This window comes from Bicyclus anynana, chromosome 17 (assembly GCF_947172395.1).
Source record: "Bicyclus anynana chromosome 17, ilBicAnyn1.1, whole genome shotgun sequence".
In the NCBI taxonomy this organism is placed as follows: Eukaryota; Metazoa; Arthropoda; class Insecta; order Lepidoptera; family Nymphalidae; genus Bicyclus; species Bicyclus anynana.
In genome coordinates, this window is record NC_069099.1 from 11,687,722 (window position 1) to 11,700,267 (window position 12,546).

A 12,546-nucleotide genomic window follows, 5' to 3' on the forward strand; every position below is an offset into this window, starting at 1 on the left:
ACTTATTAAAGGCTATGCTCAAGACTGCTTTGACGTCTATTATTTGATAATATTTTTTATGACATTTTATATCGTTTTATCATACTAATAAATAGTATGATTTTATATCACAGATTATGTAGACCGGTTTCCTGATGGCGACCTACCACGATGGAACTTCACGGACTTTATGCACAGTTTCATGATTGTCTTTCGAGTGCTTTGCGGAGAATGGATAGAGAGCATGTGGGACTGTATGCTAGTGGGAGACGTATCCTGTATCCCCTTTTTCTTGGCCACCGTAGTCATTGGTAATCTTGTGGTCAGTATATTATTCTTATTCTTACTCAGCTCTACTCTATGTACTCTTTTATTGTTTTTATGAAAATTACTACCTCTAAAATTACTAAAACACTTACTATTTTAACTAACACGATAACGCTTACGCTAACTATGGGCCTTATTAGAAGGCTCAAAGTCGCTCAGCGGGTGATGGAGCGAGCTATGCTTGGAGTTCCTCTGCGTGATCGAATCAGAAATGAGGGGATCAGCAAACGAACCAAATTCATGACATAGCTCAGCGAGTCGCGAAGCTGAAGTGGCAATGGGCGGGCCACATAGTTCGAAGAGCCGATGGACGTTGGGGTCCCAAGGTGCTGGAATGGCGACCCTGCACCGGAAAGGGCTGTGTTGGGCGACCCCCCACTAGGTGGACCGAGGACATCAAGCGGGTTGCAAGGAGCCGCTGGATGCTGGCGGCTCGAGATCGTTGTGAAGTCCATGTAGCAGACAGCAGTGGACGTCCATCGGCTGATGATAATTATGATGTTGATGATACTATTTCATATACTGCTATCACTATACCCACTAGGTTATATTACAATGAACTACTAAAACAAGTTCTTCTTTAGGTACTCAACCTCTTCTTGGCCCTGTTACTGTCAAATTTTGGTTCGTCCAACTTATCCTCGCCCACTGCAGATCAAGACACTAACAAAATAGCCGAAGCCTTCAATAGAATATCAAGATTTATCGACTGGGTAAAAAGAAGCGCGGCAGACATTTTGAAACTGGTTAAAAACAAACTTACGAACCAAATAGCCATACACGCTCCCGGTAAGATTTGAGAATGGTTTTATTTCAATGATGTGTTGTAGCATGTTGTAGAAACTTGTATCGTGTCGTGATATTTTATTAAAAATATATCTGAAAATACTACGTTAGTATTTGCCGGTTTTGGTGTACTTACAATATTGTTATGGTGACGAAATAAATCTATTTTATTGCTCAGTAATGTTATTAAAAACCGTAAAATTTGTATACGGCATTGTTGAATTTAAAAGATTTGAAACAATTTATAAAAGTTTTTATTTGAACATCAGTGTTAATATCGTCGCATGCATTGGTAAAATTGAAAAAAGACATCTGAAGAGCATGAATATGTGTTTCTTGTTTATGTAAATTTCTTATATATGTATTTATATTGTAAACACGAGCGTTGCTTGTCCCCTAGCATTCAAGTGTAGAGCTGCAGACCTGTCGTGTATTAGTTTCGATATAATAAGTGTTTTGTGGTTTCTTTTTGTTATCTTATTATGATTTAATTGTGCGTTTTACTGTTTTTTGGTCGTTTACTGCATTTGTATTATTCAGTGTGTGAGGGCATAATATTTTATTACGTGTAAGTATATCATTGCTATTATTTAAGTGCTTTATGTGTTATGCATGTCGAACGTTTTTTGTTACTTGTATTAATTGTAAAATTGTAATTAATATTTTATCTAAATATAAAGAAACATCAATTTAATTTCTTCTATTTTTACATTTGCGTCAAATGCCAAAATACATCACACTGGTGATCAAAATTATGTTATATAATCATGTTTGCCATTTTCACATTTAATTTTTCTATTGAAACCATTTATGCTTTTTGAGAAGTTTTTGTTATTTGAAATGTTATTCGAGAACGTATACTGAGTCGTCCTGGTCTGATTTCTATGCTTGGGTGCTGCGGTTCGGCGCGGTCGGCAATGTCACGCAACATGTAGGCTTAAAGGCGGCTTTATGTGGCCGCTGTGTCTCCTCAGAACGGGTGGACAACGATCTGGAACTAAGTGCAGACCTTGACGATGGAGTCCTTTATAAAGACAAGAAACTCAAAGATCAAGTAGAAGTGGCAATTGGCGACGGAATGGAATTTACGATACCAGGTAAATTTTATATTTAAATCTTATATTGACTGCATAAAGACGTAATGCACATGTTTGGCATTGAAACATTTTATTAATCAATGCAAATTTCTAGGTGACAATAAATATAAGAAAGGAAAAATATTAATGAACAATATAAATGCAATAACGGACAATCATACTGACAATAGAATTAATTGCGATCTCAACCATCATGGATATCCTATTCAGGTAATTTTTAAAACTAGATGACGACATAGATGTCTACTATATTTTTTTAGCAAACATAATATGAGATTGATTAATAATACACTGTAACAATTTTAGGATGATGATACAATTAGTCAAAAATCGTATGGAAGCCATAAAATAAGATCGTTTAAAGATGAGAGTCATAAAGGGTCAGCAGATACGATAGACGGTGAAGAAAAGAAAGATGCCAGCAAAGAAGACTTAGGTTTAGAAGAAGGTAAATCGAAAATTTTTACTGCTTTATTTTGAATAAAAAACATAAAAGTTGGATGAAATGATGAATGGATAGAGTTATTATTATTTTTAGTTGTATATATTCATTTTCATAATGTTTATTTCCAGAAATGATTCAAGAAGATGTCGATAACATAGATGGAATACCTAAGATAGATATAAAAGCGGTAGAAGGAGATGTCAATGGTGAAGATACTCCAACAGACTGTTGCCCAGACCCTTGTTACCAACGTTTCCCGTTCCTGGCAGGTGATGATGAATCACCTTTTTGGCAGGGCTGGGCAATGTTACGTCTAAAAACTTTCAGACTTATTGAAAATACCTACTTTGAAACAGCTGTGATAACAATGATCTTACTCAGTAGTTTGGCTTTGGTGAGACCTTGTTTACGCGAAAATTATTTTCATAAGCTCTCCGAAAATATTTTAACCAAATAATTATATTTTCAGGCTTTAGAAGATGTTCATTTACCGCATCGACCTATCTTGCAAGATATCTTGTATTACATGGACCGTATCTTTACTGTTATATTTTTCATCGAGATGTTGATCAAGTGGCTGGCTCTTGGATTTCGGAAATACTTTACAAATGCATGGTGTTGGCTTGATTTCATCATTGTTATGGTAATCGCCTGTTTTAATTTTAAAAAGATTTACCTATCCTTTAACGTATGGAAAGAACAAAGACAAACTAAAGCTCCTACAGTCATAGATTATCTTCTAATCTTTAGCCTTATTCTGATTTTCAACTTAATAAACTACCCATTCAGTATTTTTTACCGAGTGGTTGACGTTTCTATATTGCTAAACACAATATCTTTTGTATGTTTATCTATTTTAATGTTAAGAAATATTGGTAGAACACATAAACGTATTTAAATTATTATAAAAATACCAAATGGTGTCGTTAGTTGTCGCTCGTAAACCACGGAGCCGTGATGGCCGGTGCGGACGACATCCCAGCGTTCCGCTCGATGCGTACCTTGCGCGCCCTCCGCCCTCTCCGCGCGGTGTCCAGATGGGAGGGCATGCGCGTGAGTACGCGCTGTCAACGTCAACAAATTGTTTGCTCAGCAAATGGAAAAGCCGTTCTGCCTGTTTCGAACTGAACTTTTACTATACTTAAAATTTTAATATTAGCAGTGATATTATGATCAATATCTAGTTCTCCATTAAACACAGGCAGTGCGACGAAAAGCGTGAGCTTTGACTGTTCAGTGTCAACCGCAGAGAGAGCCATGACTGGTCTCGCTGACACCAGCTCTTGATGTCGTACTTGTTTGTATGTGGATTTGCTTCTTATGTCTTACCTATGACACGATACATTCATTACAATTTAGGTATCCTAATTTCAACAACAGAAATCTCTCAACTTGCATGTCGAGGTACCTTTACCAGCCGCGATTGTGCCGTTTTTAAGGTTAACACGTTAAATGATAAAAGTATAGTTGACACTTTAAAATAATGTACAGTAATTTGATTCAGAATAAAAATGGCACATTTCCTATTTTATGCTGTCTATGTCATAAGATGCAATTAATTATTATTATATCGATAAATGTATGTAAAATGTGCATTTATTATAAATGTAAATAAAATGAGAGATCAAAGAAAGATTTAATTAGATTTCTTTGGTCTCTCATGCTTTTTATATTTCCTGAATGTTACCTAAAACCTTATCTGTGAACCTTTACTTTTCTACGTGAAATAATTTAGCTCAAAATCTCGAAATTTAGGTGCTAGAATTCAATCTTCTCAGATTTAAATCTGCATCTTTCAAATTGTTATTGGGGTTGTAAGTCTTCACGAATGTGAATTGACGTTTCTAGTCTATCTATCTTCTTCACAGGTATTCTGTATTCGTAGGCTCTGTAAGGGAGTTGTATTATTGTAATGTTGTTAATATATTTTTTGTGTTAAGTGCTACTGTTGATTTTATCAGGTCTCGCTTATAAACTTCGTAGCGGCGCTCTGTGGTGCCGGTGGCATTCAGGCGTTCAAAACGATGCGCACGCTGCGGGCCCTTCGGCCGCTCAGAGCTATGAGCCGCATGCAGGGCATGAGGGTACGTACCTCTGCTCGCGAGCTCTACCACACTCTCTACTACCTTACCAGTTACCACCTCTCACCCACCACACTCACGCCAACTTCCGACTGACATCAACATCTTTATCAATTCAAACTCATGATCACAGAACTCTTTTACAAGTAACTAAACGCAGAACATCCAACCACAATTCATTCTTGGTATCATTTACTTCTCAGTTGTAAAGAACTCATTGAATTTACTGGCAATTAGTCAAATTATTGTATTATTAGCAAATCATTCTGACGTCTTCGACAGCACCCCTTGAATGGCTTAGTATCATCATGGCTCGCCACGACCTCTTTAAATAAGTCGGAATCAAGTCGTCTTACTAAATCACTATCATGTTTCGATACTCTTTTAATCTCTTGGATTCTTTATTTTTTAGTGTAGATATTTATAGATATCTGGAATGATATTTTAGATAGCACATTAGTTTAACCTCTTGCATTCAATCGTCAACGTCTTTTGAAGAAATTTCTGCGTGCATGCGGTAGAATTTAGTTCCATTCACGTATTTATCGGGACATAGACTATCCAGGGTAAGTTAGCTTTGCTTCGTCTTAGTAGTGTTATGTGTCACTGTTGCTTTTGTTCTGTTTGTTTGCATGTTCCGCATTACTTAAAACAAGTAAATATTCTCAATCTTTAAAAAAATACGATAAATAAAGTTGAAAATATTTTCTTGGTTTTAAATTTGATATATTATCATAATTATGTATTATGTTATCATTACAATAAAATTTTTTACAGTAATTTAATGATTTTCAAAATGAATTGTCCTACATTGTGTTAAAATTTGATATACTAATTTATGTAACATTATATTATTATAATCAAGCTTAATATTAAAATTATTGTTTCCCAATATATCATTATCTACAATGAAGTGAAAATATAACTTACCAATGCTATCAATTCTAGGTGGTAGTGAATGCTCTGGTGCAAGCGATTCCATCCATCTTCAACGTGCTACTAGTGTGTCTGATATTCTGGCTTATCTTTGCTATTATGGGTGTGCAACTCTTCGCTGGAAAATATTTTAAGGCCAGTGTAGCATTCAATATTATATTCTTCTAAAAAAGTGTTGACATATATGACTCTATACTTTTTTAGACATTCGCTTCAATTAGCTCTTAATAAGCTAAATGATGCTGGAATAAATACGAATACTATTAGCGTAGTAAATGGTTAATAAATTAATTTTTTTTTACAGTGTGTGGATATGAATCATACGACTCTTAGTCACGAAATTATACCAGACAGGAATGCCTGTATCTTAGAAAACTACACGTGGGAAAATTCTCCGATGAACTTTGATCACGTCGGTAAAGCTTACTTATGTCTCTTCCAAGTTGCAACTTTTAAAGGCTGGATACAAATAATGAATGATGCGATCGATTCACGAGAGGTAATTATTTTTCACAAAACAAATGAATAAATGAAGTATCAACGCCATATTATTACATGTCAATATTTTTTATTTGTACAGGTTGGGCGGCAACCTATCCGAGAGACTAATATATACATGTATTTATATTTTGTATTTTTTATAATTTTTGGATCCTTTTTCACTCTGAACCTGTTCATCGGAGTGATCATCGATAACTTTAACGAGCAAAAGAAAAAAGCTGGTGGCAGCCTTGAAATGTTCATGACTGAAGATCAGAAAAAGTATTATAATGCAATGAAGAAAATGGGTTCCAAGAAGCCCTTGAAAGCAATACCGAGACCAAGGGTACGTTGTTAGTAGTACAATTAGAATACAAGATTAATGTTATATTTCAAGAGGTCTGTAGACTTAACACCAAATATATTTGACCTCAATGACATTTTATAACATTAGTGTCTGACCTTAACTTACTCGTAGATTTTCTGCTATCGTAATAACATACTTTTTTTTTAAAATTTTTAACAATATAAGTATAAAATACAAAACATTATTAAAAATTTATAAAAAAAAATTATTATTACGTACACACCACCTACAGTTGTCCTAATAAGTTCCTAAGCCTAAGGTTGCCTGGAAGAGATCGCTACTAAGCGATAAGGCCGCCTTTTGTATTCTACTTTTCCTGATGTTTCTGTTTTGCTTGTTTTCTTTTATTTTTTGTGGTGTACAAATAAAGAGTATTAAATAAATAAATAAATACTTTATAAAGATTTGTCTACGTCATACTTATTTGCTCTAAAGTTTAATGTTAGTTAATTTGTGATTGTTTCAGTGGCGACCGCAAGCAATAGTATTTGAAATAGTGACGGATAAGAAGTTCGATATGATTATAATGTTGTTCATTGGCTTCAACATGTTGACAATGACTTTGGATCACTATCAACAATCAGAAACCTTCAGCCAAGTCCTGGACTATCTTAACATGATATTCATAGTAATATTCAGTTCAGAGTGCCTATTAAAAATCTTTGCCTTACGGTATCATTATTTTGTGGAACCGTGGAATCTTTTCGACTTTGTGGTCGTCATGTTTTCTATTCTTAGTACGTATCTATAATTTAATTATTTACATTTAATATTTTAAAATATGTAAAGGATCTAATGTTTTGTTATTTCTATTAACAGGTTTGGTATTGAGTGATATTATAGAAAAATACTTCGTATCACCAACTCTACTGAGAGTAGTGCGAGTCGCAAAAGTCGGTAGAGTACTCCGACTTGTAAAAGGAGCAAAGGGCATTCGGACACTTTTATTCGCTTTGGCTATGTCACTGCCAGCTCTCTTCAATATTTGTCTATTGTTGTTCCTTGTTATGTTTATATTCGCAATATTTGGAATGTCGTTTTTCATGCATGTCAAAGACAAAGGAGGACTCGACGATGTCTACAATTTCAAGACTTTCGTCCAGAGCATGATACTACTCTTTCAGGTAATATATTCTAATTCCAATCATTGTGCTACTCGTAACATATAGGTACCTAGTTAATGCGTAGCTAATTTTCACTTTTTTTATAGATGTCAACTTCTGCTGGATGGGACGGTGTTTTAGACGGTATAATTAACGAAGAAGAATGTGATTTACCAGATAACGAACGCGGATATCCCGGCAATTGCGGCTCGGCGACCATTGGCATCACCTATCTACTCTCCTACCTCGTTATTTCCTTTCTCATCGTTATCAACATGTATATTGCCGTTATTCTCGAAAACTATTCTCAGGTAATGACATGTTTCTATGAATTATCATACCTATTGGAAAAAAATTACCAACTACCCTCACTTTACATGAATAATTTTAATTTTCAGGCTACTGAAGACGTGCAAGAAGGCCTAACGGACGATGACTACGACATGTATTACGAAATATGGCAGCGGTTCGACCCCGAAGGCACGCAGTACATCAGATATGATCAACTGTCAGACTTCCTGGACGTGCTAGAACCGCCCCTACAAATTCACAAGCCCAACAAATACAAAATAATATCAATGGACATACCTATCTGTCGCGGCGACATGATGTTCTGCGTGGACATCTTGGACGCGCTGACGAAAGACTTCTTCGCGCGGAAGGGCAACCCCATCGAGGAGCCGGTGGAGGTGGGGCGGCCCGACGAGGTCGGCTACGAGCCGGTGTCGTCCACGCTGTGGCGGCAGCGCGAGGAGTACTGCGCGCGGCTCATCCAGCACGCGTGGCGGCGGCACCGGCGCGCCGTGTCGCCGGGCGGCGGCAGCGCGGACGCGGACGAGGGCGCGGGCGCGGGCGCGGACGCGGGCGCGGCCACGGCCGTGCTGCTGGACGCGGCGGCGGGCGGCGCGCACCGCGTGGTGCTGACGGCGGCGGGCGCGGCGCCGCGACCGCCCGAGCCGGCGCCGCCGCCCGCGCCCGTCTGACCCGCGCTGGCGCTCGCGCTGCTGCCCGCGCTCGTCGACGACACGCCGCTGCCGCTGCCCGCACCGCTGCCCGAGCTCTTGAGCCCACCCAAGCGCACTTAATTATTTTTTACGCTAGATGTTTCGACGTAGTGTCGGCGGGCGAGCGACGCGACCTCTCGCGGACGATAGCCTCGCGCGTGTGGAGACGTGAGCGTTCATCGGAGTGTTTTATATTCGCGTGGCCGAAGCTTGCGAGACGATTTGTTTTGCGACCGATGTTCGCGTTTACCGAGTTTATCTTTTTAGTGAAATTACGTTATCGCGTTGTTTCGTTCTGGTGGATGAATCGTGTATCAGTCGGAGGAGATCGTTTTAGCGAGCACGCCGTTTTTTTGTCATTAGTGATGTAAGATATCGGATAAAATTGAGAAAACATGAAATGCTTATTTTTGTATTCGACGATTGACACTCTTCCTATGTAAATGTTCAAAATCAGATCGCTACGACGGTACGAGTACCTAAGATTGTCTAAATGTAAACCGGCTGTGAGACATCATTCGACTTCCCCCCAATGGTGTCGAACAGTGGCCTACAGGCGCCGGAGAGACGCGGAGAGACGTTTTGTTCTGCTGACGCTGGCGTTGAGCGCCGCTTGTGCGGCGTCGAACGTGATCCAGCATTGTAGCATAATATTTGTGTACCTTAACGATAATACGCTCATATGTCTACTTACTGCGTTTTAACGCCTTAATAGCTTAAAAAAGCAATGGCTACGCCGATCATATCAATTTTGTCCATAATAGTTTATTGATGAATCCGATTTTACACTTCTCTGTACCGGAACAGAGTCGCCATTCGAGGTCGGTCTGCTCGGGTAAAGAAGTTTAGAGAATTTTTTTGCAATGTCTATGTAAGCTTAGCAATTCAGCAGTGAAATTGTTACCAGAGTTCACTTCCGTCCTAATTCAGTACGCATCATAGGAATCGAGCCATTTTACGTAATGCGCACCTTCTCGTAGTTAATGTAATTGCCTTCCCCTGGATTACATTAGCTATGGCTTCCTCCCGATCGCTGCCAGCGGGCTGGCACCGCTTCGTTTATACTCTTGCACGTCATTCAACAATGTCGAGTACAATTCTGTAACGAATGTCGCTGTAGGTGCATGTCTATTGTATTGTACCTATTCCCGAACGAGTACCGATTGAGCAATCCGAAAGACATGAAATTAGCAATAAGAGATATTATTAAATAACTAAGAAATCGAACGTCCCTTACCGAGTAAGGTAGATATTATTGAAATATTTTTATTTTTCGATTGACATCTCTCTAGATAATGGAACTAGCGCAATTGTGAAGTCGATCAGAGAGCGCGACAGTCGCGTCGGACGCAGTCTCCCGAGCGACAGACGCGCGGCGACTCGATCGATCTGAATTGTGCTCCGTCAGTATTGTTTTTTATAGCACAAGAAAATTTATGAATCATTAAATTTTGTAAATTACCTTTGGAAGTGGTCAATTTTCTACTTCTCTGTACATAATCAGAGCTAATGGCCGGGTATACCCAAATCGCACGTCGCAATGTCGTATTGTATCGAAACCTCCCTCAGCAACGTAATAAGCTTGAAGCAATAACGTTAACGTGTGCTCGAGTTTCGCTTTTTTATTATGGAATCATGTCACTGGATAGTTGTGTGTTGGTTGTTTTATCAATTCGTTTTTATAAAATGTGTAAATTTTTGGAAGTGCAAGACAATCTAATCGTTGCAAAATTTTTAAAAGAGTCGGTGTATTGTAAACTGATCAGACGCTTAACGTTTTGCACATATTTTGCAATAATAATTACGGTTGCAGGAAATAAATACGTAGATACTTTTTTAAAGGTTTGACAGTGCGCGACGCATGCGTCAGCGATCTTCCCCGTCGCCGACGCACGCGTGCGCGCGCCGCACTCCTCGGTTCGTTCAGTTGACAGGTGACAACGCAGATGACGCGACCGCGCCGCGACCACCCATCGCGCCGCGGTCGTGTTCAGTTACGGGAACTTGACGCCAGGGGGCGGTTCATTCAACACTTTAAACATTGTCTTAATAGTTTTCGGCTTCTGCAAAACAAGAGCCTGTCCACAATAAACTTAGTAATTGATTTGTAATGAGGAACCTACATCTACCACTACCAGGTCTAATATCTATATATTGTGATAAATTATGTAAACAATGTATGACATCAATTAAAACTTTTTTAATTAACATTTCTAGTGCTATATAAAGTACAAAAAGCTCCCCACATTTTGCTTGTCAATACAGAGATACGAGAACCAGGCTAAGTCTCAGACACTTTCGCATGTGTGCATGAACCGCGTCTTGACTTCCGAGAATTATGTTTTTGTTATTACGGAATATAAAGTTATTGTTTTGGTATAACCAAATATTTTATCTACTATTAAGCATATTGGCACAAAAAAGTTGTGTTTAATTAAGTTTAGACAATAAGTTACTATATCATTGTGTTATTTCTTTGACTAAACTTATGACAAAAAGTGAGTTCAGTTTGCTGAATGAATAGAGATTTAATTGAGTATTTATTATATATATTGTTGAAGTTTGTACAAAATAAATTAAGTAAACGATAAATATAGAACTTGACTGCTTTAACGTTTCGTTTTATTATAACCCGTATTAGACATGCGGCGCTGTACCAAGGGCCGAATCTTCAGTAGGTACAGACTTTGGGACAGCAGATTATGCATGGTTGCGAAAAGAAATTAGTAAGAAAGAGAGACTGTATAATGCTAGTTGGAAGAGATTTATTTTTATTCTATGACAAGCCCTTAATGCGATCTCTTCTGATGTTAAGTGACGATGCAGTCTAAGATAAAAGCGGCCTAACTTGAAAAAGGTGCAAGTCTATTCTACCCTAAAAACATTTTTTGTAGTTAATAATTGGATGATTTGTAATTAAAACATCATTCATCTATTTTTATTTTGGTTTTATCTATATCGATATTTTATTTAATTAAGTAAGTATATTATATAATAATAGATAGTTACATGAAGATTGGCATTACAATACCTATTGTTACAAACAATAGACATTAAAAAAATCGTCTTTATTCACTTGTAAAAATTTTGAGCAACGATTAATCTTGTTTCCAGTGTCTGTGGAGTTAAAAAAAATTATGTTAAAATTTTCTTAAATTATACTCTCCTTGATAGATACCTGTTTATCAAGACGATTTCTTGATATTTGCTGCGGGAGGGCGTAGGTTCGAGCTCGGTCCAGGGCTTGCCCCTCCGAAATTAAATATCAATCATTTCATTCGATCATTAAATTTCAAATATGAAGAAAAATCATCGTAAGGAAACCTACGTACCTGAGAATTTTCTTAATTCTCTATGTGTGTGAAGTCTGCCATACGCACTTAGCCTAGCGTGATGGCCTTAATAGGCCTAACGCCTCTCACTCTGCGAGGAGACTTGTGCTCAATAATGAGCCGAATATGGGTTGTTAATAAAAGCACATTGGCTCCTATCCTAGGTAATTTATATGTAACTGGTAGACCATAATTGAATCAATTTAAATTTTGCTTCTACTGTCCTAGAGTTTGGCTAATGATAGTAAGACTGAAATCTTTGGCGGGCGGGCGATTTCAGTCTCTCCTTTATAACCAAACTCTATTTGCTTATGAAACTCATCTTTGAGTCTATACACAAAAGTATCACCGATGTGTCTCTCTGTGATAACTGAAAGTAAATGAAGACCTCGTCAATCTAATTAGGTATAAACTAATTAATAAACCACTACGTAACTTACTAGTACTTAAGTAGGTACCTAATTGGTAAATTATTTAAACGACAAGATACGAACCAAAGAAAATTAATTAAGCTTTATTAGACCTCGTAGGAGAAGGCGCCAGCGCATCCCTGTGGCAGATAAATAAATAGATGATAATTTATTATCTTTCTACTTTCTTATAATTACA

General features: G+C 37.8%; 1 protein-coding gene across 1 annotated transcript in view; it reads left to right on the forward strand.

The window, feature by feature from the left end:
• The window catches only part of LOC112043610 (sodium channel protein para), a 31,945-nt gene extending 20,727 nt beyond the window's left edge, over positions 1-11,218 (forward strand). The window contains 16 exon segments of the mRNA XM_024079502.2: positions 114-301; positions 891-1,095; positions 2,067-2,189; positions 2,284-2,399; positions 2,496-2,637; positions 2,763-3,028; positions 3,104-3,277; positions 4,596-4,718; positions 5,664-5,786; positions 5,956-6,150; positions 6,232-6,477; positions 6,965-7,235; positions 7,318-7,622; positions 7,709-7,912; positions 8,000-8,570; positions 8,573-11,218. Of these exon segments, the coding sequence (XP_023935270.2) occupies positions 114-301; positions 891-1,095; positions 2,067-2,189; positions 2,284-2,399; positions 2,496-2,637; positions 2,763-3,028; positions 3,104-3,277; positions 4,596-4,718; positions 5,664-5,786; positions 5,956-6,150; positions 6,232-6,477; positions 6,965-7,235; positions 7,318-7,622; positions 7,709-7,912; positions 8,000-8,570; positions 8,573-8,976 (3,656 nt within the window). The 3' untranslated portion in view covers positions 8,977-11,218.
• The last annotated feature ends 1,328 nt before the right edge of the window (positions 11,219-12,546 follow it).